At 28.0% G+C, this 23,877-nt stretch overlaps 1 protein-coding gene across 1 annotated transcript; it reads left to right on the forward strand.

The window, feature by feature from the left end:
• Positions 1 to 332: 332 nt before the first annotated feature.
• On the forward strand, positions 333 to 22,024 carry LOC111640111 (probable proline--tRNA ligase, mitochondrial). The gene is made up of 9 exons (XM_023386115.1): positions 333 to 560; positions 635 to 812; positions 1,015 to 1,088; positions 4,905 to 4,988; positions 9,600 to 9,672; positions 10,004 to 10,111; positions 13,994 to 14,087; positions 19,354 to 19,489; positions 21,398 to 22,024. Exons 1-9 carry the CDS (start codon positions 444 to 446, stop codon positions 21,593 to 21,595), a joined length of 1,062 nt encoding a protein of 353 aa, XP_023241883.1. The 5' UTR covers positions 333 to 443; the 3' UTR covers positions 21,596 to 22,024.
• Positions 22,025 to 23,877: the final 1,853 nt, after the last annotated feature.

A 23,877-nucleotide genomic window follows, 5' to 3' on the forward strand; every position in this document is an offset into this window, starting at 1 on the left:
CAGATGCCAAATAAATGTATTTTTACCTCTTTTCAATGAACCTGTTACCACAAAATATAAGGAATTATATTATATATAGTAATGTCGACTTGTTCATTACTGTGTATTGAGATTACGGACAAAAGTCAATTATGTAGTGGTCAAAATTTCAGTTGTAAAGTATATAAGCCAGATCTTACAACAGGGATTTTTAAATTTAAATAAGGATCGATATTACCTAACCGTTAATTAAAATTTTCGAATCAGCTAAATTTTGATAAAAGTATTTTTTATAATTATTAAACTAAATCATAAAACTTACAGCGCCATCCAACAAAATATTTAGGAACTATCATGTCGTATGATTGTAAACAAATGCTGAACACGTGGTGTAGTTGTCCTAAGATGTTTATTAATAGTTATTAATGTTTAATGTTTTAGTTTGAATTATTTTGTATTACACAATGAAAGTATTTAAGGAAATTAATTGCTTATATCGATCTTATCACACTATACCAAATATAAATCAGTTTTGGAGTTTCAATCTTAGTTGCAATGATGCAATGTGTAAAAGTCAAAAGGTATTTATTATTAAATAATGCATCTTCTGATTGAATATAGTACATTTTTATGTAAAATATTGCGCTTTTTATAGCTTTTGTTGAAACATGGACTCATTCAAGTATCAAGTACTGGTATCTATCATTTTTTGCCTCCAATGGTGAAAGCACTTGAGAAATTAATAAACATTGTTGATGAAGAAATGAAAAATATCGGTGGAGAAAAAATGATTATGCCATCTCTGACTCCGGGACGTTTATGGAAATTTTCAGGTTTGTTTTATATGTTTAATATGTATAAGAGTATATGTTTATATGTATTAATATGTAATGAGAAACAACTCCAAATTTCTTTAATAATATAACAATAACAAAAAAACTACTTTATTAGAATACATTTTTAACACAAAATATTGACTCTGATAATAATTAAAGTTGTAAAAAGAAAATTCTATTTAATTTATATTATTTATAGGTCGTTGGGATAAAATAGGAGAAGAGTTATATAAATTAAAAGATAGAAATGATACAGAAATGTGTTTAGGACCTGTAAGTATGTTTATCAAATGGAGTTATAATAATTTTTGGCTGTATTGAAAGGAGAAAAAATTTTTAATTTTTAGAGTATTATTTTTAAATAATACTCTAAAAATAAAAGAAATATTATTTATTTCAAAATTAATAACCAAGTTTAAATATTACTCAATATTTTCTATCAATTTACAGTACTTATGAAAAGTTGCATGAATCCATACTATGCTTTAAGACAGTGGTTCCCAACCTTTTTTCATTAGCGTACCCCGTGACATGCCATATCTCTAGATTGTACCCCGTGACATGTCATATCTCTAGATTGTACCCCTCATTTAAGAAATTTAGTGAGTAACCGTATTTTTAATTTTACATATTGTAACTTTAAATTAAAGAAAAAAAACTAAAAGAAAAAATGTATAATAAAGTTGTGATTGTTGCAAGGAACATTATTTATCTAATAATTTTTTAATACTATTAGTTTGTGATACATAATATATTATTTTTTCTGCCATAATAACTAACTTTTTTCTGTACCCCTAAACAACCTATCGCGTACCCCTAGGGGTACGCATACCACAGGTTGGGAATCGCTGCTTTAAGACAATATCTCAAATATTGATTTAGTTATGAAGATGAGAAATTCTTCTAAGTAAATCTGCAGATTTATCCTAAAATGACTCAATATAAATATATTGTAAAAGGCTTCTGGATGTTTGGCCGATAGGCATTTGTTTGTTATGTCTTTTTTCCTTTATAGCAGCTTTATAAAAAAGATTATAAATAGAAATAGATAAATAAATAAAACTCACACCAAAATTGTATAGCTTCTTGATAAAAAGCACTGAGTTCAGCGTTAATACGATTTTTCTTATATCGCAAGTACTTTCGACGAGTATTATATCGTCGTCTAATTTTCAAATTTGTTCTTTTTTCGCCTGAGGACGACGATATAATACTCGTTGAAAATACTTGCAATATAAGAAAAATCGTATTAATGCTGAACTCAGTGCTTTTTATCAAGAAGCTAAAGATTATAAAAAATAATATAAGGATAATATCATTGTATGATATAAAAAAGATATATTGTACTTATACTAAAGGATAGAATAATTTTATTGTATTTCCTGTAAAAAAGTAATTACATTAAATGTTCTTAAATATTTAAAAGATTGTGTGCAGTTGTTCTCAAAAAAAAATCAGTTTTGGGTATTTGTCACATTTCTCAATGATAGATGTCAGTCTTTTATTTTATATCTGATACTTCTCCAGTTTTCTCAATGCCATGTCTGATGTTACCATCTCAATTGCAACTACTTCAAGTGCTCTTTTCTTAGTTTTGAAACTAGATAATTGTGTCCCACACCATTTTATTTTTATTTTTAGTTTTTAATATTTCTTACACTTTCTTTAAATTTCTTACAATAAATGTTTACTGATGATATAAGATCTTAAAAGTGAAATTCCTTTAACTTAGCAATGTTGGTACTATTATGGTGCCAGATTATCAAATATGCTATCATATTAGACAGTGGAAATTTTTCCAGTTTTTTTTTTTTTATTCCCTGGACAAAGTTTTATATATGTTTGCATGTAAAACTGTACAAATACAGTATACTTTTCATGATTGTTTAACAGACCATTTTAATTTTTCCAAGATATCCTACCTTTGGTTGGCTTGAAACAAGAACATTATTCTTACTTTGTGTTTTTGTACACTTTTATTGTATATAAATACAGATATGCTCTAATTATCAAAGTACACGAACAGTAATGTACTGTAGCTGTTTCTGTGATAATTATTGATTCCAAGTGTGCTAAATATTTCTGATTTCATATCAAACCCGTGCACTAATGTCTTTAAAAAGTCATGCACGAGCTAACTGGTTTTACACAGCACATCATCATGTCATCTTGGTCTTTCTCCATTTCCACATGTCTAAATTAGAAGTTGTTGATGATAATGGTAAAAAACAATGCTTAACTTTCTGATGAGTTGTCATGAACATATCACTAAAGTCCACTTGCTTATGTGATTGTTACTTTTTTTCTGTGTAAACATTGTTCAACACAATATGAAGGTTTGTCACTTCTGATGCATTGTAATGAGTTCAACATGCCGGATTATTGGGTTTGCTGGCATACCAGATTACGGGTAAATGAAATGTCACTGTTTTTTTTTAATATTACAATTATTTAATAAACAATGTTCATGAAAAACAGAGTTTTGCCTATTATATCATAAGTCTACAAGCAATATATTCAATTAAATGTGTTTGAAATTGTTTTTATTTTCCTATATATGTAAATTAAATAGATTATTAGAATTTCCTACATGTATATTTATTTGTTCAATTGTTTACTTTTCAGTCAAATATTTGACTATGTTATTATATACAAGGCTTATTCAGAAAGTAAGTTTCTCTTATACCTCCATTCTAGGTAGAGGAGAATATGCCATCTGCATATGTATATTTATGTTATTTGAAAATTATTCAATGATGCTTTCATATATAATAATTTCTTTACTAAATGTATCATGTGTTTTATATTTTGGTATCTCAAATTCCATTGTTGTCTTTTGAAACTATCATTAGAATAGTATTATGTAGAAAATGGTATTTACTTGGCTGGAAATTATTCAACATAGAAACAATTTATAAAGAGCATTGACTAATGTGAGAAGCCAGGGAGGGGTAGAGCATCAAACTCCAAACTTCTTTGATCGGTGAGATCCACTCATGTTGTCACTGGATAGCTTGTTTACAGTTGGAGGTGTAAAATTTCTCACTCTTGTCAGGACTGACACCACTTAAGAAATAGCACATCTTAACTCACGATTCTTGTGCTCCTAGCAGTTATTGGAGGACTTTTAAAATATCAGATGGGGAGAGCCATAGGTAAGTCGATAGGGTGATAGAATAGAGTCTGACTGACAGGTTAACAAAACTAATAACTTTAACAGAAAATAAAGCATATATATATATATATATATGCTTTATTTTCTTATTTGTATCTTATATTATATATAAGATACAATTGTAATACTATGCATTCCTATGCTAGCGGTCCTCTGATAGAGAGAGAGTGTACATCAATCTGACAATTATCATATCTGTCGTTTGATTGTAGATTATCCATGGAGGACTGGGGGGAAGGAACTTGGCATAATACACAACCAGATATCAATGTAATCCTTTGGGGACTATGATTGTGGTGGAGCCAAGACTATCATTGCTTTTAGATATGTGCCCTGACTAATGAGTGCCTGGTCATTATATGTGTATTTAGTGTGGGAATCTGATCGGGTGACCATTTGTTTGGTAGTGATGACACATCAAAGGTGTCATTACTGGACAATTAAGTTAAACAAAATTACCTAGTAGGTTTCTTATTTCTTCTAGTTGTTTTTACATTCTCCCTTTAGTCTTAGTTAACTGTCAACTTTCTCACACTTTAACAGTTGATTGTTTTAACATATTTTCAATATTTTTGCGGGTTGATGTGAGGGGAAAGGACTTATTGACAGTTAATTCAGTATTCGATTGTCTTCCGTTTTCAACACTGTGGGAAATGGATAGAAAAAGAAGGGTTTCTAAAATGCGTCTTTTTGTTAAAAATTTATACAGAAAACAGTCCCTGGATTCTCACACTAATTTTTGCAGTGATAAGAAAAATTAAATACTTATATGTTGAAATATTAATAATAATAAAAAATAATTTTAATTTTTTAATTGACTCTTTGTGATTAATAAATACATCATAAGCTATACAGTTTGAAACTTTTAGTAATCTAATATACTGAATTTTAATATGTTGATTTCTTCTCTTCAGACTCATGAAGAAGCCATAACTGAATTAATGTCTCGTCATCAAGCATTTTTATCTCATAAATTATTTCCAATGAAATTATATCAAGTAAGAATCTATTATTTTGATATTTATAAAGAAAAACTAATTTATGTGTGTATGTATAATTACAGTATGTTAAGTTTTAATTTTTAGGTTTGTTTAAATTGTCTTATTAAAAGTTTATAATTTTATAAATTTAAGACAGAAACAAGTATTTGGGTTTTTTTTTTCTGTCTGTGAGCACTAAGAAGCTTTTCTTCCCATACTCAAAATGGGAATGGGTATGGAAGCCAGGTCTACAATGGGACAGCTGTGTTATGAGTGACAGAGCCTGACATATCTTGGCATCCAGGTCTCCACAGCACCTTATTCACAGCAGTCATCTGGCCTCCAGTAAAAGATTTGTTTCTGCAACTCATTCATATTCTATAGGCACCTTATATAAATATACAGTATGAGTTTTTTCTATGATCTTACAATCTATCATTGATATTCCTTCCCTCCATTCATCACCAGCAGTTACGCAATTTCATTGAACCCAACCATATTATCACTCAGTGTTTGACAGGACATGGAAATTTTCTTGCTTATCTCCATCATTTCAAAAAGACAAATAGTGACATGTGTAGCTGCGATGGCACTTCTGTGGGGAATATTCCCCACTACATCTTTGACTACCTAAAGTACAAAAATCAGAGGGTACAGCTAATTTGTCATGCCTACAAAATGGTCTGGCATGGCCTATGGAACTCAGCTCACTGTAAGCAAACAAGGAGATCTACAAGATCTCTAATTTTGTAAGGACATGGACTTGCTCAAATACAATAACACAGCCAACCTGCCAACTGGAATTGAATGATGCTTGTCATAAATACAACTGTGTCATCACATTACTTGTGTTCAACTGTAAAACTTAAATGTAATATTTTGTTCTCAACTTGTTAATATGTATGCATATTGTCTGTAGTTGCTATTTCATCTGTAGATAGTTAATGTACTCATTCATCTGACCAGAATGGCATTTCTTGTTGTATATAATATTGTATATTGTTTTAACTTTAATAATTGTGATGCATGTCAAGACTGTGATTCCACCCTACCCTAAATTCTTCCTCAACTATTTTCTACACCTTTCCTCCTCCTCATATTACCCCTTTCACTCCCTTTCCCCACACTCCCCATATCTTACCTTACCCTTACCTTCTTTCTAGACTAAGTCCTCTCAGACAGCCTGTCTCTTCCCTTTACATAATAATAATAATCTATCATTGATAGAAATGGCCATATAATATAAACAAATAAATTCAAATATGTTAAAGTATATCATTCAGTAAAAACAGTAAATCTATTGTTTTCAGCTCAAATATCACTAGATAAAAAACTTTTTTCGCATAACTTGCCAATAAATACAGACAATAGATAAGCCAAACAGTCATCATATTAAATTGGGCTACTTTATCGCTACTATTAATAGTAGCAGTAAATTAGCCCAATTTAATATGACAGTTTGGCTTATGATTAAAACAATGGACTTTAAGTTGTGAGATGTTTGTATATAGACAATAGATGAATTATTATTTAAGCCAAATTTTATGNATTTAAAAATTTAAAACAAAATGTTCCTGCCCCCACAAAAACTAAAACCAGCACTTTACAAAGAAGCAGTAAGTAGGTCACTTGTGGGGTCTACAATTTGTTCCTCAAAAGGACCCATTAACTTCCTCTGTGGACTGGACATGAATTCATGGATTAATGAAGGAGAAGTCTTTGGAAGATCTTTCTATACAAATAGGAAACATAAAAAGATTTCACTTTTGACTCAGACTTAGAGTTGAAGAGACGGCCATTTGTTTGCTCTGAAAACAATTATTTTTTAAGTTTGACCTTTGCTTATATATAAAATAAGATGTACAGATTTAGTTTTAGTTTTTATATTATTTCTAATAATTTTTATCTGTTTGTATATTAAAAGCAAAATTTCATCATTGCCACACACAAATAATGTAAATGTAATAATTAATTTGATTTACAATTTGAAAATGTCAAAACAACTTTTACATGGTTTTTAAAAATGTTTTAATTTTCAATTGATATGATTTTAATTAGTTTTGATTTTATTTTTAGTTTTAGTTTTGATTTGGTGTAAAGGCCACAGTTTCAATTATTATTTTAAATTTTAATTAATTTTTAGGTTTGTTTAAATTGTCTTATTAAAAGTTTATAATTTTATAAATTTAAGACAGAAACAAGTATTTGGGTTTTTTTTTTCTGTCTGTGAGCACTAAGAAGCTTTTCTTCCCATACTCAAAATGGGAATGGGTATGGAAGCCAGGTCTACAATGGGACAGCTGTGTTATGAGTGACAGAGCCTGACATATCTTGGCATCCAGGTCTCCACAGCACCTTATTCACAGCAGTCATCTGGCCTCCAGTAAAAGATTTGTTTCTGCAACTCATTCATATTCTATAGGCACCTTATATAAATATACAGTATGAGTTTTTTCTATGATCTTACAATCTATCATTGATATTCCTTCCCTCCATTCATCACCAGCAGTTACGCAATTTCATTGAACCCAACCATATTATCACTCAGTGTTTGACAGGACATGGAAATTTTCTTGCTTATCTCCATCATTTCAAAAAGACAAATAGTGACATGTGTAGCTGCGATGGCACTTCTGTGGGGAATATTCCCCACTACATCTTTGACTACCTAAAGTACAAAAATCAGAGGGTACAGCTAATTTGTCATGCCTACAAAATGGTCTGGCATGGCCTATGGAACTCAGCTCACTGTAAGCAAACAAGGAGATCTACAAGATCTCTAATTTTGTAAGGACATGGACTTGCTCAAATACAATAACACAGCCAACCTGCCAACTGGAATTGAATGATGCTTGTCATAAATACAACTGTGTCATCACATTACTTGTGTTCAACTGTAAAACTTAAATGTAATATTTTGTTCTCAACTTGTTAATATGTATGCATATTGTCTGTAGTTGCTATTTCATCTGTAGATAGTTAATGTACTCATTCATCTGACCAGAATGGCATTTCTTGTTGTATATAATATTGTATATTGTTTTAACTTTAATAATTGTGATGCATGTCAAGACTGTGATTCCACCCTACCCTAAATTCTTCCTCAACTATTTTCTACACCTTTCCTCCTCCTCATATTACCCCTTTCACTCCCTTTCCCCACACTCCCCATATCTTACCTTACCCTTACCTTCTTTCTAGACTAAGTCCTCTCAGACAGCCTGTCTCTTCCCTTTACATAATAATAATAATCTATCATTGATAGAAATGGCCATATAATATAAACAAATAAATTCAAATATGTTAAAGTATATCATTCAGTAAAAACAGTAAATCTATTGTTTTCAGCTCAAATATCACTAGATAAAAAACTTTTTTCGCATAACTTGCCAATAAATACAGACAATAGATAAGCCAAACAGTCATCATATTAAATTGGGCTACTTTATCGCTACTATTAATAGTAGCAGTAAATTAGCCCAATTTAATATGACAGTTTGGCTTATGATTAAAACAATGGACTTTAAGTTGTGAGATGTTTGTATATAGACAATAGATGAATTATTATTTAAGCCAAATTTTATGGCTATTTTAATTATATTTAAGTTATATAATAATGCAATTTCTGCAACATTTATGACATTAAGCAAGCATTATTAGTGTTGATACTGTATTAATATTACAATTTTATAATTCCAAGAATCTATATATATATATANACTTCCTCTGTGGACTGGACATGAATTCATGGATTAATGAAGGAGAAGTCTTTGGAAGATCTTTCTATACAAATAGGAAACATAAAAAGATTTCACTTTTGACTCAGACTTAGAGTTGAAGAGACGGCCATTTGTTTGCTCTGAAAACAATTATTTTTTAAGTTTGACCTTTGCTTATATATAAAATAAGATGTACAGATTTAGTTTTAGTTTTTATATTATTTCTAATAATTTTTATCTGTTTGTATATTAAAAGCAAAATTTCATCATTGCCACACACAAATAATGTAAATGTAATAATTAATTTGATTTACAATTTGAAAATGTCAAAACAACTTTTACATGGTTTTTAAAAATGTTTTAATTTTCAATTGATATGATTTTAATTAGTTTTGATTTTATTTTTAGTTTTAGTTTTGATTTGGTGTAAAGGCCACAGTTTTTAATTATTATTTTATTATTTTTAAATTTAATTGTTAGTTTTAGCTTTAATTAATTTTTGGTTTAATTTATATAGTATTAATTTAATTTTAGTTTTTATAATTATTTTAAATAATTATTTATTTAATTTTGCCTGCATTTTTTAACCATTAATTGCAACTCTCTTTTTTTACAAGCCATATTTTTATGCTGTCATTAAACTAACATTAATAATTAATCAAGTTATGTAATATTACACATTTTTAACATTGATTTAGAAAAATAATTTTATTATTTACAACATATTTCATATATTAAACATTGGCTTCTTAGTAACTGTTGAGGCAAAATAATTGTAACTTTATTTTTTGAATTAAAATAAATTTTATATAGTTTATTTTAATTTAAAAGCTAAACTTATCAATTTTTAAAAAATAGAAAATCATATAAATAAAAGTAAATGTTTATTTATAAATTCTTGTATTTTTAGATAACAACAAAATTCCGTGATGAAATGAGACCAAGATTTGGTCTTCTGAGAACAAAAGAATTCATTATGAAAGGTATTAATTTATGTATTATTGTATTAATTTAATCAATATAAAAAAATTTCATATAATATAAAATTTAAAATTTTATTATACAAATAATATACATGTAACCAATGAACTACATTATAATTATGCTATACTTTATATATTTCCTGTGGATAAATATAAAAGATTGAAATTATTATAATTTGTCACTTTTAATCTTATAAATCATTATATGAGAAATGATTTTTAAATTAATAAAAATAATTATATTATCTTATATAAATTAGATGTAAAATAAAATTTATTTTTCATTAACAGAATTAAGCATGTTAATTTAAATGTGAATTTAATCTTTCAGATATGTATACATTTGATACCTCCGAGGAAGAAGCAGTTGAAACATATAATCATGTCTGTAAAGCATATGAAAATATATTTAAAAAGTTAGGTATATTACCAGTTAAAGGTAATTACATAATAATCTTATAATCATTTATTACAGTGTTTTGTTTTAATTTAAGTTTACATTAAAAGTCAAATTTTATAAATATGAATATTTTTAAGATTTATATCAATTGAATTATTATTTAGGATGAATTTGTCATTGTAGTTACTCAGCTGAAATAATCCATGCATTTTTAACAGTGGGTGAAATTGAATTCTGCTTAATTATTTATTTGAATTATATTATTGTTTACTTTTAAGCAAGTTTTTATTTAACTCAGTAACATCATTTAAATCCTTGCTTAAAACTAATCATAATACAACAGTAGTTTTTTTCAACTTAGTTGTAGGCTTATTCTGAAATGATCACTTGATCCACTTGAACTTCAAACACAACACCAAACAAGTGATGGATTATTATTAAAACTCAAGTGCTTTTGGTCTATGAATAGACCATCATCAGGATCAAATCCAATTCCAAAATTAGTACGAGATTTAGAACATTTTTCTTGATTTATTTTTATTACAGCACAGTCTTGGTAATTTTGCATAAATGCAACAAGAACAGTGGTGTATTAGCCCTCATAGCCCTGATTTAAAATATTCAACGGATATTCTTAATTGGAGTAAATTTACATCCTATTCAAAAATATAAATTTAAACACAAATTTTTATAAGCTTCTTATGTTTTATTTAAAATTAACTTTCAGTTGAAAAGTGAAGTAATATACTGTGAAAAATAGAAATTTAAACAATATAACAAGCCATGATATACAAATTCTGGAAAATTTTTTTGTTTGCACATTGCTAGCAATGGAAGGAGAGAACTACTGGGACTTAATCCCTCTCTATTGACACAAAAAATTAAAACTCATTTTGAAAAAAAATAATAAATATAAACATGGCCGACGGTATTTACATTTAATTAAATATAACAAAATATAAAATCGCAACGTTTAACAATACTTTGTTTTCGTTTGTTCATCCGTTGTTCGCTCCAGTTGACAGTCCACATATTTTCAAACACGAAGGCGACCTTTCTTTAGAGGCTACTGCCTCCGCAATAAAATGCAAATATGGTAAAAAAACGTCCTCTGAACAAACGAAAACAAAGTATTGTTAAACGTTGCGATTTTATATTTTGTTATATTTAATTAAATGTAAATACCGTTGGCCATGTTTATATTTATTATTTTTCTTCAAAATGAATTTTATGTGAAAATGGCAATAGCACCAGAGGACGTTTTTTTATACCATATTTGCATTTTATTGCGGAGGCAGTAGCCTCTAAAGAAAGGTCGCCTTCGTGTTTGTAAATTTGTGGACTGTCAACTGGAGCGAACGACGGATGAACAAACGAAAACAAAGTATTGTTAAACGTTGCGATTTTATATTTTGTTATATTTAATTAAAACTCATTTATTTAAACTTCAAAATGCTGTTTTTAAAAACATTTATGATGTAAAATATGGCTTATCAGATCATCTGCAATACAATCAAGGTACTTATTAATTATTCAAATATGTTTAGTTTTTTTTTTTTTGTTGTCCCCACTTTTTGGGTACTTCTGGATCTGTCAATGCCTGGTAGTATTTGTATTTAAAATAGTTTAACACTATTGATACACAAAAATCAGTTAAAAGATATCAAAATGGACAAATTAAAATATAATCTTACTAAATTAGCAGCATAACAAAATATTTCATTTATCTGTATTAGTGTCTTTGCACAACTTGTAATATATAATGGGTTTCATGATCTGAACACAAACTTTTTACATTTTTTGCATTTGTTTCTACTTTTCCTATTTTTTCCTGACACAGTGAACATCTTTCTCTTTTAGCTGCATAAGCATTTTCCACTATTGATCAAGTTGTGAATTCTTCCATTTCTTCTTACAATTCTTTTCAGTACAAGATTGATTGCATCTAACTTTTGAGAAACCTGAACTAAAACATTTGTACAATACACTTTACACTGATAAAACCAGCCCTCAAGAAAATGCTTCTTGTATAATTTAAAATCCTACATGGGGTATATTTGTACCCACAGAAAAAAATGTAATGAAAAAATATAAAGAGTTAGCAATGGAATTAAATATATCCATTNTTAAAGTTATTGTAAGTTTCAAGTACAGTACATTTGTTCCCAAAGAGTTACTATAAAGGTAAATTGTAGTAAGGTGAATTCAGTGGCACATAAAGGAATTTGGCAACATAGAATCAACTGTTAATGATGCAGCAAATGCAAGATGGATTACTGATCAAAACATCTGAGGATGTTATCATTGCCAGTAATCATGTTGCCAAGTTGGTGGATTCCCATTAAATTTTGTGGGAAATTGTAGTAGGAGGTACACTATTTTTAGGGGGAAATTTTAGAGGACTGATTTTTATATTTATATAATATTTTATTATAAGATACTGTACCTTTTTTGAGCAGCCTAAGATGATGAGCCTAACAATCTTTAATAGCATACCCAAGCTTAAATGTTCAAGCTTTGGCTTGTTATCATGCTACATTTAATGGAAAGATGTTCAAATTTAGTGGAAACTGAAATCTGAACTAGTGTGAAACTTGTACAACTTGGCAATAGTCCCAATAATAACCAAGAGTATACTTATATTGGATTACTAGACTTGTTGAACTTGCAAATGTCCAGATTACTGAGAATGTGCTGCATTTAATTCATTGTGACAATTGCAAAAACATAAATTCTTCATATTACAGATTAATACTTAGCTTTTACTTAAAATTATGTAAATTATTGAGCTGGATATAAAATCCATTTGTTATTTATTCATTAGATATTATGTTTCATTTAAATTATAAATCATGCATTACTATTAACTATATGAATTATTTGTTAAAGATGAGTTAAAGTCACAAACTAGTAAATAATAATCTCTAGCTTATGACCATTATGTTATTGGACTGACAAATCTTAAAAATAAGATTTGTTAAACTAAGAAATAACAGACAACTGACTGGATGGCCAAGCAGTTAAAGTGGCCGCTTGCTGCTTTAGGAGACCCAGGATCAAATCCAGATGAGTTAAAAATCATCAGGAATTTTTGGGGGTGATCCATCTCAATATGTTAGGTCTATCCCTCACCATCCAGCTGCCCCATTATGGGCCTAGCCAAATTCAAATAATAGTAAGGTTCTTAAAAAGACCCTCTTAGTGCCAACAGGATGGAAAGAATTAAAAAAAACTAAAAACAACAACAATTACAACTATGAATTTAATTTCTTGTATATGCCTAGCATTTAATGTGTAGAAAAATGAACACTAAGTAACTAGAATTCATCTTTCAGAATAAATTAACACCTTTAAATTTGAAGAAAATACTGTTTAATTTAATGTAAACTAATGTTTTTGACTGCCCTATTGGCCTTCTTCATGTAAACTAGATGTCCAAAAACATTAGCTTACATTAAGTTAAACAGATTTTGCTGGAAATCTGAAGGTGTCAATTTATTCTGACATAAAAAAATTATTCTTGTCTATGGTTAGACATATAAATACTTATCATTGCATTACAATTGTGCTACTTACAGCCTATATGAGCCTATAGGTTTGTCTAAGTATGCTCTGTAATGTTCGTGTAATGATTATTTCTTAGAATTTGTCACCATCATTAAATAGTACTTACCTATAATAATTGTTCAGTATGGTACAATGACTTTGATATTATTTCAGTTGAGTGATAATTTTGATAAATTACAGTCTGAAAAATTTGTATTTAATGCAGAAGTTTTAGAATTTACATTAGTATTTTTTATTTGGTATTTAAAACGTTATAAAATATTTTAAAATGTTAATATATTTTATTAATAAAAATTTTCAATTAAATTTAACGATAAACTTATATATTTATTTAATATAGTTTTATATGTGTAGTTAAAGGTACATTTGGAAATATAGGAGGTAGATATACAGATGAATTTCATTTTCTTAGTGATATTGGTGAAGATGACTTAACTTTCTGTAAAAAGTAAGTATGAATCTGTATTATTTATAATCTAAAATATTTGTTTTGTTTTAACTGGACAAATATAAATTTGAGTTTTATTTTTAAATTAGATTTAAAATGTACATTTTTTAAAACATTAAAAATTCATAGAAAATTAACATTTACCTCAATTAAAAATTTATAAAACTATATATAAATAAATTAAAGCCCTATGATCATATCAAAGCCAAATGATTACCAGGTTAAATTGGGCTACATTACCAGTACTATAATTATTAAACGCCAAGTAATTTGTCATTAGATGTAGGTGTTAGGCACCATCTCTTATTAAATTTATTATAATTAAATTAATATTTATTAAATAATTTAGAAATTTCCAGAAGAAAAGAATCAGCCCAGAGCGAGACTTGAACCTACAACTACTGCTTACCATGCAGATGCATTGCCAATTACACTACCAGGCTTCTGTCTGATCTCTCACTTCCAGACATATTAAATTTTGATATAACCATACTACTAATTCACAGTACCGACTGGGGATGACTCAGCTCCCAAAGCATACAATATTTAAGAAGCTCTTATGCCAAATTACTCAATATTTAATAATTATTAGTAGCAGTTAATAAACTTTTAGTTCAATAAATTTTATTATGAAAAAGAAACAATGAGTACTTCACTGAAATCAACAAACACCTTGCAAATTTACTGTAAAATAGCAACAAAGCAAAAGATTTGCCAAGTATTTTTAGACATATCTATTTTCAGGGAATCAGCAGCATTGTACTGTTGGTTGAACTAAATAGATAATCTATTTAAAAGAAAGCATTCTTTAAGTAATAACAAATGTTAGAGAAATATCTTAGAAATTTAAAACTTTGTATTCTAAGGATGTATACCTCTTTGGGCTTGAATTGTCTGAAAGTACAGTACTTGAGATATTTTTAGTTTTATCATCTGACTTTTCAATAAATTTGTATGGTGTGTGTTGATCCCAATAAAATTTAAATCATTGATTATTTTTAATGCTTGTTTTTTAGAATTATATTTTTNATTGAAAATAATTCCATAACAATAAATAATATATATATAAATATTAGAGTTTTAAAATATAATTTAGACAAGTGACTATTAGTAACTTCAAAAATTGAATTTTTTGATGTTATGTAAGCATCAAGAATATGGTCATGAACACAATGGAATGTATCAATATTGACATATATCAACAATGTATCAACATGAATGTATCAATATTTTAATGTTAAAGAATATAATGAATGCATAATGAATAAAAATCTAGTATTGAATTTTCACAATTTGTGACAAAAGAAAATAAAACTAGTTCACAAGACTAATAAAATTATTTATTAGTCTTATTATTTCAAACGTTTTTGAGTCATATAAACTGTATATTTAGTAATAAGAAGATATTGATAATTCAAATTCAAAATGAACAGATCAGTTTCAAACTCTTTTCATAACAAAATAAAGTAGGAGTTCAATTAGCAAATGGTAAAGAAGATCCTAAAAGCTGGATTTTTATTAAAGCCTAGAGATTCACAATAGCATCAGAAATCCTTTAACTTTCATAAAATGCTTTGGCCATTTTTACATAAAGTTAGGTCCTTATCAGATGAATAGACACCTTAAATATTTCAACTGATGTACTTCGCAATGCAAGTAAACTATTTCATAATAAATGTAACTTGAATATATATATATATTCAAGTTACATTTATTATGAAATAGTTTACTTGCATTGCGAAGTACATCAGTTGAAATATTTAAGGTGTCTATTCATCTGATAAGGACCTAACTTTATGTAAAAATGGCCAAAGCATTTTATGAAAGTTAAAGGATTTCTGATGCTATTGTGAATCTCTAGGCTTTAATAAAAATCCAGCTTTTAGGATCTTCTTTACCATTTGCTAATTGAACTCCTACTTTATTTTGTTATGAAAAGAGTTTGAAACTGATCTGTTCATTTTGAATTTGAATTATCAATATCTTCTTATTACTAAATATACAGTTTATATGACTCAAAAACGTTTGAAATAATAAGACTAATAAATAATTTTATTAGTCTTGTGAACTAGTTTTATTTTCTTTTGTCACAAATTGTGAAAATTCAATACTAGATTTTTATTCATTATGCATTCATTATATTCTTTAACATTAAAATATTGATACATTCATGTTGATACATTGTTGATATATGTCAATATTGATACATTCCATTGTGTTCATGACCATATTCTTGATGCTTACATAACATCAAAAAATTCAATTTTTGAAGTTACTAATAGTCACTTGTCTAAATTATATTTTAAAACTCTAATATTTATATATATATTATTTATTGTTATGGAATTATTTTCAATCTTCTTACATATTGTTGCTTACATTACTGTGAAAAATGTGAATGATTTAAACTTGATTAATTTAATTCTTAAATACAGTGAATGATATAATTCTCTAATTTATTAGTATACATTTGATACCTCCGAGGAAGAAGCAGTTGAAACATATAATCATGTCTGTAAAGCATATGAAAATATATTTAAAAAGTTAGGTATATTACCAGTTAAAGGTAATTACATAATAATCTTATAATCATTTATTACAGTGTTTTGTTTTAATTTAAGTTTACATTAAAAGTCAAATTTTATAAATATGAATATTTTTAAGATTTATATCAATTGAATTATTATTTAGGATGAATTTGTCATTGTAGTTACTCAGCTGAAATAATCCATGCATTTTTAACAGTGGGTGAAATTGAATTCTGCTTAATTATTTATTTGAATTATATTATTGTTTACTTTTAAGCAAGTTTTTATTTAACTCAGTAACATCATTTAAATCCTTGCTTAAAACTAATCATAATACAACAGTAGTTTTTTTCAACTTAGTTGTAGGCTTATTCTGAAATGATCACTTGATCCACTTGAACTTCAAACACAACACCAAACAAGTGATGGATTATTATTAAAACTCAAGTGCTTTTGGTCTATGAATAGACCATCATCAGGATCAAATCCAATTCCAAAATTAGTACGAGATTTAGAACATTTTTCTTGATTTATTTTTATTACAGCACAGTCTTGGTAATTTTGCATAAATGCAACAAGAACAGTGGTGTATTAGCCCTCATAGCCCTGATTTAAAATATTCAACGGATATTCTTAATTGGAGTAAATTTACATCCTATTCAAAAATATAAATTTAAACACAAATTTTTATAAGCTTCTTATGTTTTATTTAAAATTAACTTTCAGTTGAAAAGTGAAGTAATATACTGTGAAAAATAGAAATTTAAACAATATAACAAGCCATGATATACAAATTCTGGAAAATTTTTTTGTTGCCANTAAATTTGATATTTGTCCAATTTGCCTATCATTCACTTGTTAAATTATGCAATTTCATCCTGAAATAATCTTGATTTGGATTTATTAAAGTATTTTATAAGATTTACATTCTTGTTTTCATGATGTTGCATCATTTCAATTCTTCATCCATAAGTCTGATCATAATATAATCTTATTATATATTATATTCCTGTAAACAAAAATTAATGTTGATCTACAACTGTTGTATACCATTGCCTCATAAAAACTCAAATTGATTGTTTTACTTTTAAGTTTTTTAATTTGTCTTTTAAAGCTTTAATCAAATGGTCTTGTTTCCCTAATATAATATTTATCAATAGTCTATAGTTGGTTTAGTGAGAGTTGAAAGGACTATAAGCAATAGTAGGAATGAGAGGTCACCAAGTCCTGCTATTGTGTAGTTTATATTTTTCTGGCAAACTAACTTTTAATTGGATCAACTGTAAACTAAATTTGCACTATAAATTCAAATGTTATTGGGCTGCAATTTTAAAAAATTGTAGACCTATAAATTTCCACTGTTGTCCGTCCATCCATCTGTCTTTCCGTAATCTCAAGAACAGAGTTAGATAAATTAAATCCGAGACCGGATATTGAGACCTTACAGGCAGAAGGCACCAAGTAACCATATATGAACTTCCGATGCAAACCAGAAGTTGCATTAGTTCAACTCAAAAGCTTTCCCTTGAAAGCAGTTAATAGATAACTGGCACGACTCTATTGTTAAAGGACACTACAGTACTAATTTGAGGTGGAGAGCATGCTTGGCTTTACAAATAGCATGATTGGAGAGCATGTTGATAATGTCACAATAAATAATTGCTCATTATTTATTTGTGTCTTTGTACAAATTACAACTATAGATTAAACACATCAGCAGGTTCTTTGTACAGATTTATACAATTATTTGTACAAAAAACAATAAACATATTTATTTTAAGTCTAATATGACTACAAATCACTAACAACACTTCTTTTTGGGAGGGAGAAGTTGCCAAAAACATTCTTTACAAGAATTTTCTCAAACATAATTCTGTTCAAATCCTTCTCCATTCTTGAATACCATCATGAGTGTGTTCTAGAACTGAACTTAAGCTTTTCACAGTACATTCAAAAATACAATAATTGTTGTTTTTTTAAACAAAAAGATAGGATTCTACAGAATCCTAACAACAGTTGTGACAAAGAAAATGACATTTACATCCTACATGTTCTAATTAGTCAACATCTTTTTAGAAGAATGGTGTCACTTTCTTTTGCCAAAACATGTTTAGTATTTATATACAAAATCTTTATATTAATACACAAAACTCTTCTTTAGTTAGATTATATAGAAGCATTATAAAAATGACTTTATGTATTTTATTTTCATATTCTTTCACTCAACTATTGATTCATCTTATTTATTGTTTAAAATGTTAATTGTATTTTATATTGTATTTTTAATATTGTAGGCTGGTGGCAAAGAAGAATCTGCAATGCAGTTTGCTCATGACATCTCATTCTCATTGAACCAACTGGAACATTTGAAAGATAATGTAATTCTAGATCAAAGAACAAAGTTAACAATTGGCTATCGTTTTAATAATGCCAAAGAAATTGGTCTTCCATATATTGTCATTATTGGCAAAAAGGTACAAAGATTAATTTAATGTAGTATTTCTTTTGTTTGATAATTAACTTGATTTATAAAGTTGAAATTTAAAAATAACTTCAAAATCTTTGGTTTAAAGCATAGGTTACAGTCCTGTATGAATTTTTAAAATTCAAAATGACTCAGACTTGATGAATATTATAATTTATAAATATATATTTGAAATGACTTTCAATGGATTTATTGTAAAAAAACAAATAAATAAATTAATTTGTTTGCTTTTATTTTTAAATTATAAATTTAGAATACTTCAAATGGGATGCTTTGGATTAGGTGTGTCAAGAGTATTAGGTGCATGTTTAGAACTTCTATCGACAGAAAATGAATTAAAATGGCCTTTACAAATAGCTCCTGCATTAGTCTGTGTGATTACACCAAAGGTTTGTAGTCAAATGGAATTTAATTTCTTAATTTATTGTAAAATTTTATTACCACTTTTTCAAATTTATAAAAATAATCAAAATATATTTTATAATCTAGAAAAATTGATTTTATAGAACATAGAAAATAATTGAAATATATAAAAGTAGCATAAATGAAAAAATATAAAGAGTTAGCAATGGAATTAAATATATCCATTACATATTAATTACACATTAGTTTTATTTTCAAAATATAATTATGTAATTTTACAAATGCAAGCATTCAACAAATAAACATGGTTGAGCAGCTAATGCCATAAAGATGTTCATCACTGGAGGATCTGTCTTGTGTCCAGAGATTGATTCAGATATATCATGCCCATCTTTAACTACTCAGCCACTTCCGTTGTTAGTTTTGCCAGGTTAAATAATGTTCACAAAATGTAAATGATAAATTTGATATTTGTCCAATTTGCCTATCATTCACTTGTTAAATTATGCAATTTCATCCTGAAATAATCTTGATTTGGATTTATTAAAGTATTTTATAAGATTTACATTCTTGTTTTCATGATGTTGCATCATTTCAATTCTTCATCCATAAGTCTGATCATAATATAATCTTATTATATATTATATTCCTGTAAACAAAAATTAATGTTGATCTACAACTGTTGTATACCATTGCCTCATAAAAACTCAAATTGATTGTTTTACTTTTAAGTTTTTTAATTTGTCTTTTAAAGCTTTAATCAAATGGTCTTGTTTCCCTAATATAATATTTATCAATAGTCTATAGTTGGTTTAGTGAGAGTTGAAAGGACTATAAGCAATAGTAGGAATGAGAGGTCACCAAGTCCTGCTATTGTGTAGTTTATATTTTTCTGGCAAACTAACTTTTAATTGGATCAACTGTAAACTAAATTTGCACTATAAATTCAAATGTTATTGGGCTGCAATTTTAAAAAATTGTAGACCTATAAATTTCCACTGTTGTCCGTCCATCCATCTGTCTTTCCGTAATCTCAAGAACAGAGTTAGATAAATTAAATCCGAGACCGGATATTGAGACCTTACAGGCAGAAGGCACCAAGTAACCATATATGAACTTCCGATGCAAACCAGAAGTTGCATTAGTTCAACTCAAAAGCTTTCCCTTGAAAGCAGTTAATAGATAACTGGCACGACTCTATTGTTAAAGGACACTACAGTACTAATTTGAGGTGGAGAGCATGCTTGGCTTTACAAATAGCATGATTGGAGAGCATGTTGATAATGTCACAATAAATAATTGCTCATTATTTATTTGTGTCTTTGTACAAATTACAACTATAGATTAAACACATCAGCAGGTTCTTTGTACAGATTTATACAATTATTTGTACAAAAAACAATAAACATATTTATTTTAAGTCTAATATGACTACAAATCACTAACAACACTTCTTTTTGGGAGGGAGAAGTTGCCAAAAACATTCTTTACAAGAATTTTCTCAAACATAATTCTGTTCAAATCCTTCTCCATTCTTGAATACCATCATGAGTGTGTTCTAGAACTGAACTTAAGCTTTTCACAGTACATTCAAAAATACAATAATTGTTGTTTTTTTAAACAAAAAGATAGGATTCTACAGAATCCTAACAACAGTTGTGACAAAGAAAATGACATTTACATCCTACATGTTCTAATTAGTCAACATCTTTTTAGAAGAATGGTGTCACTTTCTTTTGCCAAAACATGTTTAGTATTTATATACAAAATCTTTATATTAATACACAAAACTCTTCTTTAGTTAGATTATATAGAAGCATTATAAAAATGACTTTATGTATTTTATTTTCATATTCTTTCACTCAACTATTGATTCATCTTATTTATTGTTTAAAATGTTAATTGTATTTTATATTGTATTTTTAATATTGTAGGCTGGTGGCAAAGAAGAATCTGCAATGCAGTTTGCTCATGACATCTCATTCTCATTGAACCAACTGGAACATTTGAAAGATAATGTAATTCTAGATCAAAGAACAAAGTTAACAATTGGCTATCGTTTTAATAATGCCAAAGAAATTGGTCTTCCATATATTGTCATTATTGGCAAAAAGGTACAAAGATTAATTTAATGTAGTATTTCTTTTGTTTGATAATTAACTTGATTTATAAAGTTGAAATTTAAAAATAACTTCAAAATCTTTGGTTTAAAGCATAGGTTACAGTCCTGTATGAATTTTTAAAATTCAAAATGACTCAGACTTGATGAATATTATAATTTATAAAGAAATAGTTGAAAATATGTAGATTTTTATTTTACTCTTTTCATTCTGTGAGCACTAAAAGGCCTTTTTCAAGCTCATTGTGGGTTGGCCTAAAAGTCAGGTCCACAGTAGGGTGGCCAGATAGTGAGGAATGGAGTATGATCTGTCCAGGATACACAACTCAAAAAAAATTACTGGGGTGTTTTGACTGTCTAGATCAGTGTTTCTCAACGGGGGCGATATCACCCCCATGTGGTCGTTTTTCCATGTTGAGGGGGCGATTAGTAACAATTTATATTTTGGGGGCGAAAAACAATTTTCTGGGCAATATAGTAAAACATTATATTAAGAATAAATAGATATTTTATTCGTTATATCGTACAATAATTAAACAAATAACATTATACTAATCACTAGCCTATTCAATGCAGTACGAATTTGGTGTTAGCCTTGGCCCTCAGCATCGGAATTTTGAAGTGAAGAGGGCGACGATTCGTTAGAGGTTGAGAAACACTGGTCTAGATGATCTCTGGTCCCCTACAGTGGTAAATTGGTGCCTTAACTTTCTCGGCCATTTGACCAACTAAATATATAGATTAGAAAACCGTAAAATTATCTTTGATCAGTTAAAGCCAAATGAACTGTCAAATTATTGGGCTAAAATATATCTATATAATTAATTAAATACTAAATAATTTGTCTAGAGGTATGTAGTTATGCCGTCTTCTCATGCTAGATTTAGAACGGCAATTCAACAGTTAATTTGGCCTTAACTATAAATTGGGTTTTTGAATCTTTCATCAGTTTAATTTTATGTTATATAAATAACATTTTATAATTTTCATAATAAACTTGCAGCAGAACAACAATATACAGTGAAACCTCCATTAACAGACACTCCCAAATAGCAGACACCTCTACTTAACAAATATTTTTACAATCCTCAGACCCTTCAAATAGGACATCTATTATATTTATCACTAAATAGCAGATACATCATCTATAATCAACTTTATGTAAATTCAATGTCCTGCTTTCAATATTCTGAAAGAATCAATTATGTATGAAATATTTTAAAACAAAAACAAGGAATCAGTTCAAATATTCTTTCAGATGATGAATTTTGACCATAGGATGAAATAAAGACTGGCTTAAAATAGGAATAGGAGAGAAGGGCATGTTATAAGAATTCAAACAATATTCTTTATCTATTAGAGAATATTAATCTGATTCAGTCACCATTTATTGTTATACATATTAATTTTATTAAACTCCTGTCTTATTTTTGGAATTAAGCCTATGATACCAAGAAAACTAAACTTTTCCAAAGTTATTCATTCATTCGACAAGAACCGTAGTATAGCATTAATGAAAAAGAAACTTGATATCATAAATGTGAGAAAACCAAATATATTCCCACACTTTAAAGTGGTTGGCAAATTGCCTTCATAGCATGACCTTTGAATTTTTACCAAACAAATGCTGTTTTAATATCTTTGTAGTGGCTAAAGTGTAATTTTTAATAAATCAGTTACTGAAGAAAGCAAAAATGTTAAAAAATTACACCTGCTTGATAACTACAAAGCAGATAAATCCCTGTATCGATTTTTATTAGTCACTTAGATCATAAATGACATTATAAATGTAACAATCCCGAATATATTTCCCACCCTTTCAAGTGGAAAATAAATCACCTTTGTAACTTGACATTAAAATGAGATTCAATTAAAAAAATTAAATAATATATTGTATATATTTTAATTATATATGCAAGTGTACTTTTCATTATATTCATATTCTTAATGCAAATTTGATGTTTTCATAATCCATCATATTTTTCACTGAATGATGACGTAAGGTTGCCAACTAATAGGGGAATACAATTAATCCCACATCAGAATAAGCCTAAGGGAAACCGCATATGTGGGCAGTGGCAAAGGAGGCGAATGAAGAACAAGTGTTTTACAAGAGAAAACCCATTTATTTGTTCGAATTCATGCTTACATCGATATTGAACAATTCCAAATCTCGGTGTTCCTATGAAACGGTGAGAGTTTGGGTGATCAGTCATAGCCCGAGCAGACAAGAAGGATCGCTGGATGATGCAGATGTTTGGTGTTAAGCTGAGGTGTCCTAGGTGATCAGTGGTA

This window comes from Centruroides sculpturatus, unplaced genomic scaffold (genome assembly GCF_000671375.1).
Source record: "Centruroides sculpturatus isolate CEXI.00-Female unplaced genomic scaffold, Cexi_2.0 scaffold147, whole genome shotgun sequence".
Taxonomy (NCBI): domain Eukaryota; kingdom Metazoa; phylum Arthropoda; class Arachnida; order Scorpiones; family Buthidae; genus Centruroides; species Centruroides sculpturatus.